The 19762-nt window shown below is 32.4% G+C and overlaps 1 protein-coding gene across 3 annotated transcripts; it reads left to right on the top strand.

The window, feature by feature from the left end:
• The first annotated feature begins 333 nt into the window (after positions 1-333).
• On the top strand, positions 334-19759 carry LOC119615811 (vacuolar protein sorting-associated protein 13). Of its 3 annotated transcripts, none has more exons than XM_037971807.1 (29): positions 334-551; positions 672-1030; positions 7411-7695; positions 7767-8126; positions 8190-8411; positions 8477-9137; positions 9199-9784; positions 9849-10507; positions 10665-11634; positions 11698-12838; positions 12899-13029; positions 13094-13463; positions 13538-14337; positions 14402-14560; positions 14620-14775; positions 14834-15325; positions 15394-15521; positions 15587-15878; positions 15962-16099; positions 16172-16312; positions 16373-16644; positions 16727-16947; positions 17015-17172; positions 17231-18055; positions 18113-18213; positions 18281-18419; positions 18482-18765; positions 18838-18976; positions 19045-19759. In XM_037971807.1, exons 2-29 carry the CDS (start codon positions 931-933, stop codon positions 19246-19248), a joined length of 10134 nt encoding a protein of 3377 aa, XP_037827735.1. In that variant the 5' UTR covers positions 334-551; positions 672-930; the 3' UTR covers positions 19249-19759. The 3 variants fall into 3 exon arrangements, with proteins under 3 accessions (XP_037827735.1, XP_037827727.1, XP_037827742.1); XM_037971799.1 differs by having other exon boundaries at positions 340-418; XM_037971814.1 differs by lacking the exon at positions 334-551 and having other exon boundaries at positions 931-1030; positions 19045-19257; positions 19400-19759.
• The last annotated feature ends 3 nt before the right edge of the window (positions 19760-19762 follow it).

A 19762-nucleotide genomic window follows, 5' to 3' on the forward strand; every position in this document is an offset into this window, starting at 1 on the left:
TTTCTAATTAGTTCAAATATGTATATAAAAAAATATTTTAAGACTATTCTATAAACATCGTTTTGTACTTATAAACAATGTTGTGTATTTTCTGGAATATTATCGGATTTCAACATAGTTTCGATTTATGTCACTAAAATTTTTATTCCTTTCAACTTTGATTTTCATCATAATTCAAAGTTTTTTGCTTTTGCAAATTCTGAACAATTTTAAAATTGAAAATTTTGGCGATTTCCCATATACAATTTGGGGATCAAAGTAAAAACTGACAACCCTGTTCCACAGCTGTTTTTTCATATTGTTTTGATAAGATTTTTCACTTCTATTTCCATCAGTCATTTTTCAATTTTCTTTCTTGATAGACGTGTTCGATTGTGTTTATATTCTAGTGCAAAATTAAAAACTTAAAATAATAGTGGTACATATTATTTTAATAATTAATTATATGCGGTATAACTGTGTTAAGTTATTTATTTACCGTTAGATGAATTAAACATCAAATTTTTATAAAAATAAATAAACCAAATAATAAACAAAATAAAATAGAAAAAGTAAAACAAATGAAAAAAATTACTTTGGTGATGTCATCAGCAGTAAAAACAACTTATAGATATTTTTATTGTATTTTGTTTTTTTAAGCATATTATTCACATTTTGTATTTGGATTTCAGCTTTCGTTGTGCTTATTTCAATATGGAATTAAAACTAAAACAATAACAACAACAAACAATAAAAATATTTAAATTATTTTTGACCGAAAATATAATCTTCAAATGCTAGTATAACATCAATAAAACTTAATAGTGAATTTCATTAAAAAACAAAGTTAAATAATTGTGTGGCCTCGTGGCCTTTAGAAAAAAACCTTGATTTATTATACAGGTTCTATAGCCCTTTGACGAGGTATTCTTCTGGTTAATTAAATTCAAGATGGTTTTGGAATCTGTTGTTGCCCATTATCTTAACAAATACCTCTTCAATTATGTTGAAAATCTTGACAGTAATCAACTCAAAATAAGTGTTTGGGGAGGTGAGTAAATATATATGTATTTTTTTTTTTTTTTTCAAACAATAAGTATGTGTGCACTTAATATACGCATTGCTTTTTCATTTATGTCAATAGAAATTCACTTACATATCGCCACCTGAAGTATGAGTGGCTTTAAATAAGATTCTACAATTTATAAAAGAAAATCGCAATAGAAGCTAAAAATGTTTATGGTATTTTAAATGTTTCAAAATTTTTAGTTTTCCTCATTTTTTCAATTAAAATTGAAAAAACTAATTGATGCCCGTAATTGTTTAAACGTTGCTAAAAAAATCAGGTTATGGTGTTTCTTATTTATTACCAATAACAATAACAATTTATCAAAGGTTTGATAAAGGTCCTGAAATTGTAGATTTTGTTTCATTTAAAATCGACCTCACAATTCCTTACAATTTCCCTATGATAAGTTTTTAATTAAAACCTTTTACATTTTAAGTAACGAAGTAACCTACATACATATGTATGTATGTATATATACGAGATACTATTTTGCTATCAAATTTCGCAAAACATACTGTTGGAGCAAAGCTGTTTAAAAGATAAAAATATATTTTATTATAATTTTTGGGATCATATTATTTTAAAGCCACCTTTAGATTGATTAAATATTTCTCATTGAATTAGCTTTCTATATTTGGTTGTACATATTGTTCAATTGATCGTAGTCATAGGAAAAGTTAAAAAAGCTTTATAATTACTGTTCTGAAATTATTTTGGGTATTTTTATTATGTATTAATGAAATATAAGTATTATTGGTGACGATTACTGTGGAATAGCCCATATATCTTTTTACTTTTCTAAAAATTAAAAATTAATTTAATAAAAATGGCATTATTATTAAACAGAACACATTGTACAAATATTTAAAGAAATAATTGTGATCATTGAACAATTTAGACAGTGTGTACAACGTTACATTTTTATTTCAAGTTTTGTTTGTTTTTTTTTTATAAAAATAAAAACAAATGTATATTAGGGTGGCATTAAGAAGATTACAATGTTCACAACTATTTTCTTAATAGTGTCTGGTCCCTATTATTTTAATAGTTCGTTATTTCTTATGTCTCTGTAAAAATAGGTATGTAAACATAACTTGACAGTACGTTTTTTTTAATTACTCCAAATCATCGTCTACGTTCTTTTGCACCCAACCCATGTATACCTAGATACATACATATGTATGTACATATTTATATTCGTTAATCATGCACCTACTTATTGCTCTTTGGGCACATACCGATCCAAAAGTTGTATGAGGTCATACACACTCTTTTTTTAATATTTATATATACACGATATTTCTACATACATACATATGTACATATTTTGTATAATTTGATGGGTTTCATCATGCTCTATTTTACATAAATAGTAACTTGATATTAAAGTTCTTTTATGATTTCACTTTATGAATTAATTACACTAACAATTTAACAATTAAAAAAAGAAGAAAAAAATAACAAATCGCTATCTAAAATGCAAACGGTCAAAATTAACGCAAAATCACAATTGCACTATGGGATTTGTTTATTGTGATTTAAAAAAGTTTACAACTTGACAAAAGTAAAATTGTTTACTAAAATAATAATTTTGAGCACTTTTTAAATTCCTTTTCCTTTAGCTTTTTTATATTTATTTATATAAAAAGTATAAACCACAAAAATTATATTTATTTCAATATTTCGTTTAGTTAGGGGATTTTTATGCATTAGGTTTCTAAGAATACTGCAGTAATTCATACTATATATGTATATTCATAAAAAGTAAAATTGGCAAAATCAACCTTAGATTTGTATCTAAATTGTTCGAAAAAAACTAATATTTTCCAGAAAACTAATGGATATACTTTGTATTGTAAATGTCAAATATAATGTTCAGTAAATCAAAACAGATGTTAATTATAACTTTACAAAAAATGCATGAAGTACAAAATTCTTTCCATAATATATAGAAAATATCGCCTTTTCAACAATAAAAATTACTTTTACTAAAACTTTGTAAAGCCCAGTTTTATTTAAAAATTTCCCAATGTGTGTTTATTTTGTAATTTGAATCACCTGTAATAATATCTTCATTTTTCATCTCTGGCATAAACATATGTATATTATTTTCGTGTCATTTTGGAATTCTTAACTTTGTTTCGAAAATAAAACTGATGACTAACTCTAGAAGTAACAGCATTCACTCTATTTTTTATTTTGATTTCGTTTATACTGAATGTAATTGAAATATGATTTCACAACTTTTTGCTTATACATTTTAGAGTGCAGATTGTTATTCAAGTAATTTAAAATTAACTGATAACGTTTTAAGTTGATACATATAACCCAGTATTGCTGAGTATTAATATTGTTTATACAATGGAACAACAGATAAAAAAAATAACTGAGCCTATTCGACTATCACGGGTACAGGCATTAAAATTATGCAATTATTATTTCTAAAGCTATAGGGCTTTTAATTGAACAGATCAATTTTGAGTTCATCACTTTTTACCTTGTTTCTTGGTATGGCTCTATAGTCTAGTCTATTCTATAGTATATTTCTGTCTACAGGTTAGTATATAATATAGTATATAGTCTAGTCTAGTCTATAGTCTAGTCTATAGTCTAGTCTATAGTCTAGTCTATAGTCTAGCTATAGTCTAGTCTATAGTCTAGTCTATAGTCTAGTCTATAGTCTAGTCTATAGTCTAGTCTATAGTCTAGTCTAGTCTAGTCTATAGTCTAGTCTATAGTCTAGTCTATAGTTAGTCTATAGTATAGTCTATAGTCTAGTCTATAGTCTAGTCTATAGTCTAGTCTATAGTCTAGTCTATAGTCTAGTCTATAGTCTAGTCTATGTCTAGTCTATAGTCTAGTCTATAGTCTAGTCTATAGTCTAGTCTATAGTAGTCTATAGTCTAGTCTATAGTCTAGTCTATAGTCTAGTCTATAGTCTAGTCTATAGTCTAGTCTATAGTCTAGTCTATAGTCTAGTCTATAGTCTAGTCTATAGTCTAGTCTATAGTCTAGTCTATAGTCTAGTCTATAGTCTAGTCTATAGTCTAGTCTATAGTCTAGTCTATAGTCTAGTCTATAGTCTAGTCTATAGTCTAGTCTATAGTCTAGTCTATAGTCTAGTCTATAGTCTAGTCTATAGTCTAGTCTATAGTCTAGTCTATAGTCTAGTCTATAGTCTAGTCTATAGTCTAGTCTATAGTCTAGTCTATAGTCTAGTCTATAGTCTAGTCTATAGTCTAGTCTATAGTCTAGTCTATAGTCTAGTCTATAGTCTAGTCTATAGTCTAGTCTATAGTCTAGTCTATAGTCTAGTCTATAGTCTAGTCTATAGTCTAGTCTATAGTCTAGTCTATAGTCTAGTCTATAGTCTAGTCTATAGTCTAGTCTATAGTCTATATTCTAGTCTATAGTCTTGTCTATAATCTAGTCTATAGTCTAGTCTATAGTCTAGTATATAGTCTAGTATATAGTCTAGTCTATAGTCTAGTCTATAGTCTAGTCTATATTTTAGTCTATAGTCTAGTCTATAGTCTAGTCTATAGTTTAGTCTATAGTCTAGTCTATAGTCTAGTCTATAGTCTAGTCTATAGTCTAGTCTATAGTCTAGTCTATAGTCTAGTCTATAGTCTAGTCTATAGTCTAGTCTATAGTCTAGTCTATAGTCTAGTCTATAGTCTAGTCTATAGTCTAGTCTATAGTCTAGTCTATAGTCTAGTCTATAGTCTAGTCTATTGTCTAGTCTATAGTCTAGTCTATAGTCTAGTCTATAGTCTAGTCTATAATCTAGTCTATAATCTAGTCTATAGTCTAGTCTATAGTCTAGTCTATAGTCTAGTCTATAGTCTAGTCTATAGTCTAGTCTATAGTCTAGTCTATAGTCTAGTCTATAGTCTAGTCTATAGTCTAGTCTATAGTCTAGTCTATAGTCTAGTCTATAGTCTAGTCTATAGTCTAGTCTATAGTCTGGTCTATAGTCTAGTCTATAGTCTAGTCTATAGTCTGGTCTATAGTCTAGTCTATAGTCTAGTCTATAGTCTAGTCTATAGTCTAGTCTATAGTCTAGTCTATAGTCTAGTCTATAGTCTAGTCTATAATCTAGTCTATAGTCTAGTCTATAGTCTAGTCTATAGTCTAGTCTATAGTCTAGTCTATAGTCTAGTCTATAATCTAGTCTATAATCTAGTCTATAGTCTAGTCTATAGTCTAGTCTATAGTCTAGTCTATAGTCTAGTCTATAGTCTAGTCTATAGTCTAGTCTATAGTCTAGTCTATAGTCTAGTCTATAGTCTAGTCTATAGTCTAGTCTATAGTCTAGTCTATAGTCTAGTCTATAGTCTAGTCTATAGTCTAGTCTATAGTCTAGTCTATAGTCTAGTCTATAGTCTAGTCTATAGTCTAGTCTATAGTCTAGTCTATAGTCTAGTCTATAGTCTAGTCTATAGTCTAGTCTATAGTCTAGTCTATAGTCTAGTCTATAGTCTAGTCTATAGTCTAGTCTATAGTCTAGTCTATAGTCTAGTCTAGTCTATAGTCTAGTCTATAGTCTAGTCTATAGTCTAGTCTAGTCTATATTCTGGTTTGTAGTCTGTTTAGTCTAAAGTCCAGTCTATAGTTTAGACTATAGTCTAGATTATCTAGAGTAGAGTAGTCAATAGTCTAGTCATTAATCTAGTCTAGTGGAAAAATAGTTTAGTACTTTAAAACATAAAAAGTCCTCTTTTTGTTATAAGTTAGTACTATTTCAAAATTTAAATTTTCAATGCCTGAACTACACTTTACAATCTATATATATAAAAGAGTGGCGTTACTGACTGACTGATTCATCATCGCACAGCCCAAACGGCTGAACCTAGAATCATGAAATTTTGACAGTAGATGTGTTTTTGGTTATGTAGATCCATTTGGAAATTTGTACATTTAGGGGTAAAAAAGGGAAAAAATGGGTAAAGCAGATTTTCTTAATTATTTTACCTAATATTAGTGATACAAGAAAAATTTTAAATGCACCTGTATCTACTCTTAAAATAAGCAGATGGGTGTCTGGTACTTTTTTGAAATTCGTACTTTTAAGAGTGAAAATGTGTAACAAACGTGATTTTGGTACCTTTTTTGGCCCTTTATAACTATTTACTAATTAACATAATAAAAATTTTATAAATATTTTGGATACACCTCCGAAAATTATGAGACACCTGTTTCGTACTTTTTTAAAATTCAGTCCAAATACCAAAAAGGGAAAAAACGGGAAATTTAATTTTATTCAAACTCATTGAGCCAATTTGTATAAAATTTTAAAAAGTAGTTTATTTACTCACATAAAATAAGCTATTGGTATATTATTTTGGAATTCGAGTACTAAGCCCTATATAGGACCAAATTCAAGTAAATTGTTTGGTACCTTTTTGAAAGCACAATGGAACAAAAGAATGCAGATTTGAATCATTTGAGTTTTATCTGTGATATATATATATTATATTTAAACGCGGAACTTAATTCTCAAATAAGTATATTTCTAAGCGAAAAGGGGAAAATTGTACTATTTTTATTAGAACTTTCCACTAAGGTAGAATTTATTCCACTTTTGGTACTTTTTCTTTCTTCAAATGATGATTTATAATATGAATCCAAAACACATGATTATTAAACATACACGGTCCTCATTGAATAAAATTCTTTAAGAGATAACTTTTTTTATCTCATAAATGGTACTTTTTGAATTTTCTAAAATATTCAACCGGGAACATGGTCTTGACTGAATAATATTCTGTAAGTGGGTACTCTTTGGTACTTTTCCATTCTTCAAATGGTACCCTTTGGTTTCTCTATAATGGTTAACCGGAACACATTCTTATTAAATGAAAATTTATTGAGAGGGACTTTTGTACTTTTTCGTTTTTCCGATGGTACTTTTTGATTTTTACGATATTGAACATAGAAATATAAAATTTAAAATATAGGGACCTTAGTGAATGAGAATCTACTGAAAGGGACTTTTGGTACTTTTTTATTCATCAAATTATATTTTTTGAATTGTCTATAATATTGAACACAGAAACATACAATTTTTTGTTAAATAAGAGGTATTTTAGAGTACTTTTTTCAAATAGTAATTTCGAAATTTTTTACAATGTGGAAGCTAAACGAATGAAACTAAAAAACAAGCTTCTACCTGAATGCGAATTTATTCATGTGATATTGAACGTAAAAAACTGAAAAATTAAAAAATTTTTAAATCAATTTTAATTTTCTATAAAAGTAAAGAAAATTTTGTATGTATTTAATTTTGGTTAGGGTAGCGAAGCACCCAGGGTATGCTAGTTTATATATAAATAAATCTTGTATTTTATTATTAATATTAGGTGATATTGTTCTAAACAACTTGAGAATACGAGAAAATGCGTTGGATGATCTAGATCTTCCAGTGCAATTAGTATATGGACATTTGGGAAAATTCGTTTTACAAATACCATGGAAGTCAATATACAGTCAACCCGTTGTGGCACAGATCGAAGATTTATTCCTGCTGGTATCACCTAAGCAGAGTGTACCTTATGATGCAGAGAAAGAGCAAAAACTTGAATTGGAACAAAAACAGATTGCTTTAAAAGCCATTGATGAAGCATTCCAGAAGGAATTAGAGAAAGGTATGTTAAAACTTTGCATCCTATGAATATCATTTAAATAAGTTACATATATTTTTATCATTGAAATATAGATGAAAATAAAGCAGATCCCTCATATGTTGAAAAATTAGTTGCTCGTACAATTAACAATATTCAGGTGAAAATCGCCAATGTTCATATCAGATATGAGGATAATTCGAAAATAGGAAGACCCTTTGCTTTCGGTATAACCCTGAACAATTTCGAAATCTTTACTACGGACGCAAATTGGCAAAAATGCTTCGTTGACGGTGTTATACGTCATGTTTTCAAGTTGGCTAGTTTGGATTGTTTGTCGGTGTATATGAACTGTAATGCTGATACGTACGCCACAAGATCGGAGAATGAAATTAAGGAGCTATTTAGAAGTAATATCGCAAGCAAAACGAAGACTCCATCACAATATTCCTTTTGTAAGTAGCAGATAAAACATAAGACTTTAAATATATACGTGAATTAATGACAATATCTTTCAGTATTGGGACCCATATCTTCTGTCGCGAAATTATTATTAAATTCCGACCCTAACAGAGATAGTCCTCCATTCACTATACCAAAGACGGATCTCACGCTAGAAATGGAAAAACTTAATATTGGTGTGACAAGCACACAATTTCAACTTATCGTTGGGTTATTGGATGATATGAATCAATTCCAACTGGCAGTGCCATATCGTAAATATAGACCCTATAACAAGAGTGAGTATTAAGCGATATTGTATCAATTTGTTACCTAAAAACTTTAACAATACAAATAATTTTAGGTTACAAGGGTAATGCCAAAATCTGGTGGAAATTTGCTATAGACTCTGTCTTGGAAGAACAAGTTCGCAAGAAGAATAGATCTTGGACTTGGGAACATATGAAAGAACATCGAGAATTGTGTAAAACTTATGCAGAAGCCCACAAAGAACGCTGTGCTAGTAAAAAACCATCGGCAACTGTGGAAGCCACCTGCACAATAGCTGAACAAAAATTAGATCTTTTCAATTTGATTCTCATACGCAAGCGCGTCCAGCTTGAAGTTGATCGACTGCGTCAAGGAGAAGAATTGAAAAAGGAAGCAATTGCAAAATCGTCTTGGTTTGGTGGCTGGTTCGGTCGGGGCAAAAAGAATGAAGATGAACGTTCCGATTTAGAACTAAGCATTCAAGCAGCCATGACACCTGAAGAGAAGCGTAAACTACATAAAGCCATTGGTTATGAGGATAACATGGCACCTTTGGAGTTGCCGGAGCACTATGAAGCCATTCATATGAAATTCACACTAAAAGCTTTAGAAATTGGTCTCTACGATGATTCGGAATTATGCAAAACCTATGGTCGTGGCTCAGTGGATTGGCATTCTTTGCAAACCTTAATGTTGATCAAGCTTAATATGACGACTTGTACGGTTAAGCAGCGGCCGGCTGCAAGTGCTATTAAGTAATAAATAAAATTCCCAGGTGTATAATAATATTTATTAAATATTTTCTTTCTTTTTCAGTGTCTGTGTGGGTATGAAAGAATTAGCTTTGACAGGTTTGGAGCAAGAAGGCATTGCGCCAACAATTATTAAATCGAAAATATCAGATGAAAACAATCTCCTAGATATATTCTTCGAAACGAATCCTCTAGATAAACAATGTGATCAGCGCATTAAAGTAACAGCGCGTCCTTTAGAAATTGTTTACGATGCGGAAACAATTTTGAAACTAATGGGCGTCTTTGTACCACAGCAACAAGTAAACCTTTCCGAGTTGGAAGGTGCTGCTACTCTGAAAATATCTGATTTTAAAGAACGTTCTGCCACTGGAATGCAATATATGATTGAAAGTCATGCTATTGTTGAGGTCGATATAACATTAATGCCAAACATTTTAATATTGCCGCAAGGAGGCAAATATAGACCTGGTGAACAATCATTGGTAGTTATAGGATTGGGTGAATTTAAAATATCATCCGCTCCACACCGAAACAAATCAAAAGACGTTGTAACCATGCACCAGGGAGGTAAAGATCAGGACGAAATACTGCAGATGATTATGGAAAAGGCTTATGATCGCTATAATGTCTCCATTGAAAACATACAGGTTAGGTTTAGCATTTACTGCGGAAAGTACACAAAACTATTTTTTTTTTGTTGCTTTATTTTAGATAATGGTTTCTAAACCAGAAGACGATTGGGAATTGTGTATGAGAAAATTAATTATCTCGGACATGCATTTGTTGCGACCAACATCGGTTCTGGTTGATGCCGAATTATGTGTAGTTGATGATGATCCCCGTTTGCCAAAGACAAAAATAAATATTCTTCTTCCATCAATTAACCTAAATTTAACAGAGGATAGAGTTTTTGAAGCCTTAAGAGTGGCCATGAGCATACCTCTACCTGAAAAGGAAAAGCCAGCCGAGCAACCAAAAACAAATCTTTTAAAGAGTGCAAGTCAATCGACACTTATGCGTTCAATACCGCAATTTTTAAATCAGGATGAACGTCGTAAAACCTTATCAGCAACTGCAGCTACCTCATTAACTCCTGAAGTTGTGCAGTACACTAGTCTTGAAGTACATTTCGCTTTGAAGGAATTCAGCATTGCCTTAGTGAGGACTTCATTCGATGTTGATTCTCCTTTAAGCGATGACTCAGCAGATTTCAACACTCCTTCGCAGCACTCGGAAGAGTCCGAATTTTTAGACACTCGAAGCTCTGTAAGCCTAACACATCAGGATTCTCAAAAACTATTAGCCTTCCAGGTTTTGCAATTGGAAGTTTACATGGCCCAGAGAACATTTGAAATGGTGGCGCAAGCAAAGTATGTGAGCATGTTTAAACATGATTTTTTATAGTTGGTCAATCAAAAACTTGATATACTTATTTATACTTTATTATACTATATTTTACTTTAAATTTGCAACTTACTCTTTGAAATTGACAATCATCAAATAATTTTTTTGTATCACTTTCACTAGACTTGGAGCAATAAGTCTTACATCTTATGAAACTCGAGCCAAAAAGGAAGAGGAACTTGTTGTCATCGAAACTCCAGGCTTTACTACAGCTGGAAAATCTCTACTTAATGTTACTTTCACAGCAGTAGATAAATCGACCCCAGATTTCATTACTAAATACAAATCCATTGAACAATTGGCACGCATCAACTTTGCCACCTTAAACGTAATATTGCACCAGGAAAACCTTTTGCATATTATGGAAATAGCTAACCAATTACAGCGTAAAGTTGAAAAGATAACTGCTTCTTCAAAACCTGTCGAAATTGATCCGCACAAAGATCGTATAGCATCGGCGGGCGCTGCTGATGGTTTTGTAGACCGCTTGGCACGCATTGCTGAAGAGGCTGAAATAACTCTTGAACGAAAGACTTCGGTCTCTACTACTACTGCCTCACCTACCCAAACAATGGCACGCAGAAGTCGCAAAACGGCTCAGAATGTTGTTGAGAGCATAAAAATGAAAATTGAAGCCAATTTAGACCAAGTTGGCTTAGAATTAACATGCAAAAAACGTTCTATAGCATCATTGAAAGTTAACCATTTATATGCTGGCGTAGTTTTGAAAACTTCTTATACCGAAGTTCAAATTGGTCTAAAAGACATTTTAATAAACGACATGAATCCACTTAATATTCACTCCAACATCTTGTCTATTGTTGGCAAGGATGCTCTCAAATGTGATGTTGTCTTGTACAATTTGGACGAAACGCGAAATTACAATTCCGATGACATGAAAATCAATGTCGAAATTGGTTGTATGAAGATTGTTTTTGTGAATTGGTTTGTCAATTCGGTATTAAATTTTATGAATAATTTCCAAGCGGCTCAACAAGCTATAGCCAATGCAGGAGCCATGGCAGCAGATGCTGCCAAACAAAACGCAGTTGCCGTATATGAGAAGGCCACCCGCATGAAATTGAATGTTAAGGTTGTTTATTTTCTAAACTATATTGCTATGTGTTTTTGTAAACCTCTTAATTTTATATTTTAGATCAAAGCTCCTGTTATTATAGTGCCTATAGACTCGAAGAGTCTTGAAGCCGTTGCTTTGGATTTAGGTCAACTTACAATGAGTAACGTCATCACGGACATATCCGCAGCAAATAGTGACAAAGGTCCTGCTGTTATGGACGAAATTAAATTGATACTTAAAGACATGAGATTGGCTCGAGTTAATATTTTAGAGGAATCACACCTTTACCAAAGCCAATCACTCGATTCAGAGTCATTAGATGTTGTGGATTCGAACTTCGGTTTTAAATCGAAAGTCAACATTTTAGATCCTACTAGTTTCACACTTGTAGTAAAACGCAACTTATCTTTTTCGTGGTATAAAAATCTCCCAGAAATGGATATATCGGGCAGATTACGCTGTATTGATCTTAATCTCTTTATGGATGACTATGCTTTGATAATGTCGATATTGAACCGCAACATGAGGGAAGGTGTAAACGAATTTCCCACTGTTATGACAGAACCCCCACAAAAACCTCGCATATCTCCACCAAAAACACCCATAGATAGTCCAGCTAAAAAGGCAGGCGACCAATTCTTAGAGAAAATACGTGCTAAGGTCTCGCATCAGGAGAAGATTAGTGAACAGTTTAAATTCAATATACAGTTGGACGGTGTTGTACTTAATCTAATGACGGGCGTCAATGAAGGTTTAGCTCGCTTTGGTCTGTATGTTATATCATTGAAAGGCACCAAACTTATGGATGAGACATTGACAACAAACATTGTTCTTTGCAATATGCAATTGGACGATACACGACCAAGCAACACGAGTGAAATTACCAAATATCTTTGTCGAAAAGACTGGTTTGGATCAGAATTAGAAAAACAGGCTCAAACCTCAGATATGGCCTACGAGGCAGGTGAAAAAAGTGTCAAGGACTCGCAGTATATGTTGGACATTACAGCGGTCCTTAAACAAAATGACACCGTGGCCAATGTGCGAATTTCCAGTTTTGATCTTATATTGTGTGTCGATTTTCTTTTAAAATTGTCCGAGTTCTTTAAAACACCTGATGTAGAAGAGTACATAGAAATTGAAAAGGAGAAACCTGCAGAAGTCATACCATCTACCCAACAACAGTCTACACAACTGAAAAGTCTCGCTACCGTAGCCAGTAAGTTTACAGTTTTATTTAAAATCTGCTAATTTTCTGTATTTCACCTATTTTTTATAGCCGTGGCGCGTGAAGCTAAAGAATCTAACGAAGCTGTTAATAAAATGAATTTAACATTGGTTATCGATGAACCTGATATTATACTAGTTGAGACACTTAAAGATATGAATACCAGTTCTATTATATTTAATGTAAGTAAACATAAACGGGTGTAACCATTATTTATAATACAATCTTCTGTTCAATTCGATGTAGATGCAAGCAAAACTTATATATCGAGCTATAGGCGAAAAACAACTTATTAATGGAAACATTGATGGTTTGAAAATGTACATGTGTTCATTCATGCCTGAAAGACGAGAAGCTACAAGACATTACATTTTACATCCATGTGTTATAAATCTACATGGTTCTACGCCCGAAGAAGATGGAATGCACATAAGTTTAAAAACTAGTGAAATTATTATAAATATTTCTCCAGCCACCCTGGAATTATTCAACAAAGCTATGCAGACTATAAATACTGCTGAAACGGATGAGACTAAGATGTTGGAAGCTAAGAATTACAACGATATTTGGACACCAAAGAAATATAATGAACAAGATTATTGGTTCCTTAAAGCAGGTAATTTAAAAGATTTCCTTTATTAAAAAAAAAATAGCGAATTTCTGAAATGTTAAATGTTCCTTTTCCTATAGAACCTGCTGAAGACGCTTTAATGTCTTTGGATGCCCAGCAAGCGGCTAGTACCTGTGGCAGTGTCAAGACGGAACGTTGTGTCATAGAAATACCAAGTATAATGCTGGTTTTGGAAGCGGGTATTGGTTATTACACAACACCTTTAATTTCTATGGACACCTGTTTGAACGCTATTGCGAACGATTGGAGTAGTAATTTAAGTGTAAATGGTTCCTTAACTCTCACCATGAACTACTACAACCAGTCATTAGCTGTATGGGAACCAGTTATCGAGAAAAATGAACACATTGCCAGAGACGGTGAGCGTATATTTTCGCCTTGGGAGTTGAATTTTAATCTTGGAATTGAGAAGAATCCTTCAGAATTTGAAGAAAATAAAGTGGATCAAACTACAACAATTAAAATACATTCGGAAGAAAATTTGGAAATGACTGTTAGCAAAACATTCTTAGATTTAATTGGTACATTAGGTGAAGCCTTCGGGCAGGCTATGGATCCCAATGGTCTGATGAAACCTGATGTTATTGCTCCATATGTGATTGAAAACGACACAGGGTTCGATATCAACTTGAATTTTGCCTCTGGCATATTTACTTTACATGAATGTCATATTCCAAACTCAAATGGAACTAGTACCCTCAATGGCTCCATAGTTTTTAAAAATGATCTATCTTGCACTGTTACCGCAGATTCGATCAAGTGTTGTACTTTGTCTCCAGGCTGTAAGGCGTATTTACAAACTAAAAACTTGGCCACCATTCAAAATCCAGACGAAGAGGAATATAATATTTATGTTTCGGTAAGAATGTCTTTTGTAATGCTATTGGTGGGTGTTGGACAATTTAAATGAATGTAAATTCCAGGTGGGACACATACAAAAACAACTAGTCTTACCAGTTTCCAAGTCGGATAAACGCTACTTTTCTTTGTTCCGTGATACTAATCAAGATCCTTGGGGAATTGTTTCTGAAGTTAACTCCGAATATGGTACTACCAGCATCAATATACACAGTGTCGTTAACGTAAGTGGGACCTGTTAATTTTTGTGGTTTAGCTTTTCAATATTATATATCTCGTTTAGATACAAAATCATTTTACAACTCCCATTAAAGTTTTGCGTATGAATGCCAAGACTAAGGAAATGATACTCGTTGGTACCGTTGAACCTGGTAAAGTTTATCATGTACCCTTGCATGCCATCTATTCAGAGGGCAAATATTTGCATTTTGCAATTGAGGTAAGACCAAGCTAATATTGAAAAATTACAAACATAAAGATTTTTTTACTTAAAACAGGACTATCATACATCAGTTCAGGGCATAAAATGGGATGACTGTCCTACCGATATGAATTATATGCGTCACCTACAATGCGATCCCATCGAGACATTTGAACCATTCTTCATAAATGTTAGCCGCGAAAAGACCGAAATTTATCATGAACACTCAAATAAATTTAAATTATTAAGTGCTTACTATACTTTGCATTTAAGACCACCAGTGTATCTGCGTAATGCGTTGCCTATCAATATAACAGTCTCGGTAGCCGGGTGTTCAGTGCGTGAAACAGTATCTAATTTGGCAGTTCAAACAGAGGAATCATTTACCTCTACTCCCGAAACTGATACTGATAGTAAGAAACCTCTACACCAAAGTGATCATTCATTCGTAAAAGAAGACTTATTAGATTATGGCGAGAAGGACATTGAAGCCGGCAGTGTTTTACATTTGCCCACAGTCAAATTGGCAGGGCGTAGCAAAGACTCTAAAAGCTATTTAGTCATAAGGGTAAGTTATAATATAAACACATTTTCTAATTTACACGCATTATTATAACTTGTATCTAAAAATTTTAGATGATTCAATATTTGGAGCGTGATTGGTCATGTACTACTGAAATCTCGGAAAATCATCCTGATGTTACCAATTGGAAATTTAACTCTTATGATTCGGATGCTAAAATGAGCATGGATTTGTGTGTAAAGTAAGTTGGTGCAGATTTTCTAACTAATACAAACTATACTTACTATAAACACTAACTTTTAATAGGTTTGAAGATCGTAATGGAAGTTTACTTATAACACTCTTCTCACCTTTCTGGTTAATCAATAAGACTGGAGAGATGCTAAGCTATAAAACCGATAGCGAAACTGTAGAAGTATTGTACCATCCACCCGAATATAATGGTCCTATACTGTTTTCATTGCGAGACAAGTATCTGTTTGATAAGAAGAGTTGTTCAATTAGAGTTGAAAATGGTGAATGGAGTAATAAAATACCTTTAGATGTGGCTGGTTCAACTGGCTCAGTTGGCTGTAAAGCCAATGATAAAACTTATCAGGTACGATCTGTACATTTATTGAATTTTAATTTATTTTGATGATATTTTAAAAATGCCTTTATATTTTTGTATTATTCGTAAAGATCGGTGTCCATAATCATTTAACGCAAAACTCGTTAACGAAACAAATTACGTTTATTCCTTATTACACCATAACCAACAAATGTAGTTACGTTATTGAAATTCAAGAGAGTTCACGACCTGGCGATCCTTGGACAAAGGTAATTTTTAGTTAATTTAGTTAAGTTAAAGGAATCAAATATTAATATGACTTTTATTATTAATTTAACCAGTTATTGCCTAATGGCTGTTTCCCGTTGTGGCCCAAAAATGATTCTGATCATATGATGGTGGCTAGAGTAGATGGCCAACGTACTGTACCCTTTAAATATTCAGAGCCCATTTGTAATTTATTACAACTAAATACTAATAAGGTAAAATCGGTTAATTTTTGTTAAATGCTGTTATTAATACGATTTTTTGATGCTTTCTAGAATGGTGGTATAAATGTAGATGTACAAACCACGGAAGGCGGCATCTATATAACATTTACTGAATATAATCCAGGCGATGCTCCTGGTCTGCTTATTAACCACACCAGAAAACCCATTTATTACCATGAAAAGGGAGTCGGAAACAAAATGGTCTTGCAACAGCGTCAACAAGTGCTATACACTTGGTCCAATCCAGCAGGAGACAGAGTCTTGGTGTTTGGCGAAAATGGCCTAGAAAGTGATTTGAGACGAGATGGCATTGGTAATGTAACGTAAGTAGTAAACGCATGCATATAAATATCGACTTGAAAAAGGCTTCCATATATATTTTTTTATTTGCAATTATTATTACAGTTTGGAGGATAATACAAAAGTGTATTGGGTGTCCTTTTTGGACGGTTTACAGAGAGTGATACTATTTACTGAATGTGAGGAAATAGTTACCAAGTCCGAAACCTCAACTGCACTGCAGAGTATAACGCAATCGATTGAAGTAAAAATTCATGGCATTGGTTTATCACTAATTAACAATGAGACTGGTGTTGATATCTTATATTTGGGTATAACAAGCTCTGGTAAGTCTATTTATCTTTTATATAATTATATTAATATTAATTTAAAACTGGAATATTACTTTTACAGGCGTTATTTGGGAATATAAAAAGGAGAATAAAAAACGCTTTAAGCAATTAAGCTTGCACGATACTGCTTTGATGGAAGCCCTTTATCAGGAGTATTTAGTAGATAAAGGTGTACATGGTGTTACAGATAAATGTTATATGTTGGAGGGAAAACATCAGGTATGTTTCATATTCCGTTTTTATTATAACTTAATTATAATTAATTGTTTAATTTTAGATTAATTTCGACAGTTTGAAAATGGTTAAGAACAATGTAACGCGTGATATAAAACGTTATTTCCAACCTGGTGTATGGATTGCTCTAAATTCATCGCCCTTCCAATCGCAAATTCATGCTAAAATCAATCGCATCCAGCTGGACAATCAACTTACTGACTGCATATTCCCCGTTGTCCTGGCTCCTATACCTCCTCCGAAAACCTTGGCTAAAACAATACACTTCAAACCCATCATTGAAGTCAGTATTGTTGAGAGAGTTGTGCCTCATTCGAATGTAAAACAATACAAATATGCCAAAATGCTAATGCAGGAATTCCATTTCAAAGTGGATCTCGTGTTCCTAATGGCCATAGCTGAACTTTTCACCAATACTGTGGACGATGAACGAGAGGCTAAACTCTTCAAGGATGATGTTGATACCATTGTACGGCCTCTGTCCGATTTAGTACAGATACAATCCCAGCAACAACAAAAGAATTTCTATGACAATTTACATCTGGGTCCAATGAAAGTTCATGTAAGTTTCTCTATGGCAGGTGTTGATACTTCAGTTCTTCCTGGCATCCTTTCGAAGTTAGTTCAAGGCGTTGGTGTTACACTAACTGATGTTAATGATGTCGTTATTCGTTTGGCCTTCTTCGAAAGAGAGTATCGTTTCTTTACTCAAGAACAATTGATTTCTGAAATCACCTCGCATTATACCGGGCAAGCATTGAAACAGATTTATGTTCTAGTATTGGGCTTAGATGTATTGGGCAATCCCTATGGCCTGGTAATTGGCATTAAAAAAGGCGTTGAGGATTTGTTTTACGAACCTTTCCAAGTAAGTAAAAAATGTTTGGAAATTAAAAACACTACTAATTAATGTTTTACTATATAGGGAGCTATACAGGGACCTGGCGAATTTGCTGAAGGTTTGGTTTTAGGTGTGAAATCATTAGTTGGTCACACTGTTGGTGGAGCTGCGGGAGCAGTATCTAAGTAAGTAATATTTAAAACAAAATGAAGGACAAACCGCCATTTTAATTGTTATTTTATTATTCTTAAGAATAACCGGAGCTATGGGCAAAGGATTAGCTGTTCTTACATTTGATGAAGAATATCAAAAGAAGCGTCGACAAAATATGAATGCTAAACCGAAAACTTTCCAGGAAGGAATGGCACGTAGTGGCAAAGGCTTAGTAATGGTAAGTTAAAACGAAGAGAAATCTTAAAAATAAACTCGTGTAATTGTTGTTATTTGTTATAGGGCTTTGTGGACGGTGTTACTGGCTGTGTAACAAAGCCTATTTCTGGAGCCAAAGAAGAAGGTGTTGAAGGCTTTTTCAAAGGCCTCGGCAAAGGAACAATAGGCTTGGTAACAAGGCCTACTGCAGGCATTGTTGACTTTGCCCATGGTACCTTTGATTCCGTAAAACGTGCCACTGAATTACAAAGTGAGACAAGACGCCTAAGACCTCCACGCTTCATACACGAAGATAAGATATTGAGAGAATATTGTTTGGACGAAGCTAAAGGCAACCAACTGCTTAAGTATGTATCATATAAATAAATAAAACTGGAAAGTCTATGTACTACTGAACTTCTTTCCCTTACATATTATAGAGAAATTGATAAAGGCAAATATGCAAGTACTGATAACTTTGTTCATTGTGAGGAAATTATAACAAAACAGGAATATGTTGTAGTTTCGAATCATCGTATTATCTATGTAACGCGCAATGATATGTTTGGATCATGGAGTGTAAGAAAAGCATTAACAATTTCATATACACGCCTACATATTTATTCTTAATTTTTCATATATTTTAGGTACAATGGACATATTTGTGGTCAGAAATGGAACGAGTTAGCAGTACTGATCGTGGAATAGAAATTCTCTTAAAGAAGGAGGGAAAGAAAGTATTGGGTCTGTTTAATTCCAGCGAACAACAGCATAAGCTTATAATGATGCCCCTGAAAAAACGCCGCGAAAAACTGCTTGAAGCAATCGAATCTCATCGTAATATTTCATAGAATGAAACGGTAAATGCGCGCACAAGTGTATTCAAAATACAATATTTTTTATTATTTATATTTGATTCTCTTTTTTTTACTTTCATAATCATTAACTACTTTGATCTGCTTTCTAAAAAAACTAATGTATTATTTAATTATTATATAAAAGTATCAATAACAACAAACACATTTATATTATTCAGTTTGTTTGATTTGAAATGTTTCCTTTTTAATGCGAAAAACAACTATTTTTTACTGATATTTTTGTGATAATATATCAATAATCAAGCTTAAAAACCACACAACAACAATAATAATAATAGCTAAGCAGAAACAATAAATATTTAAATATTTCTATGTAACTGTTAATTGAATAACATTTCTTTTTTATTGATGTTGTTAAATAATTTTGAAAAGAAAAATAAATATTTATTTTTAACTTGAAGTACATACAACAATATTTTACACACGATATTAGCAAAAAAGCAAAACGAAAAATAAATGTTATACTTAATATTGTAAACAATAATGT

The sequence above is a fragment of the Lucilia sericata genome, unplaced genomic scaffold (genome assembly GCF_015586225.1).
Source record: "Lucilia sericata isolate MDLA Ls3-8-SP2 unplaced genomic scaffold, ASM1558622v1 Contig000048F_arrow, whole genome shotgun sequence".
Classification (NCBI taxonomy): Eukaryota; Metazoa; Arthropoda; class Insecta; order Diptera; family Calliphoridae; genus Lucilia; species Lucilia sericata.

Coding starts and splice junctions, on each gene's coding strand:
- LOC119615811 (XM_037971807.1), top strand. CDS start 931: ATGGTTTTGGAATCTGTTGTTGCCCATTATCTTAACAAATACCTCTTC. Junction 1,031..7,410: donor CAAAATAAGTGTTTGGGGAG/GTGAGTAAATAT, acceptor TATTAATATTAG/GTGATATTGTTCTAAACAAC. Junction 11,635..11,697: donor GCATGAAATTGAATGTTAAG/GTTGTTTATTTT, acceptor TTTATATTTTAG/ATCAAAGCTCCTGTTATTAT.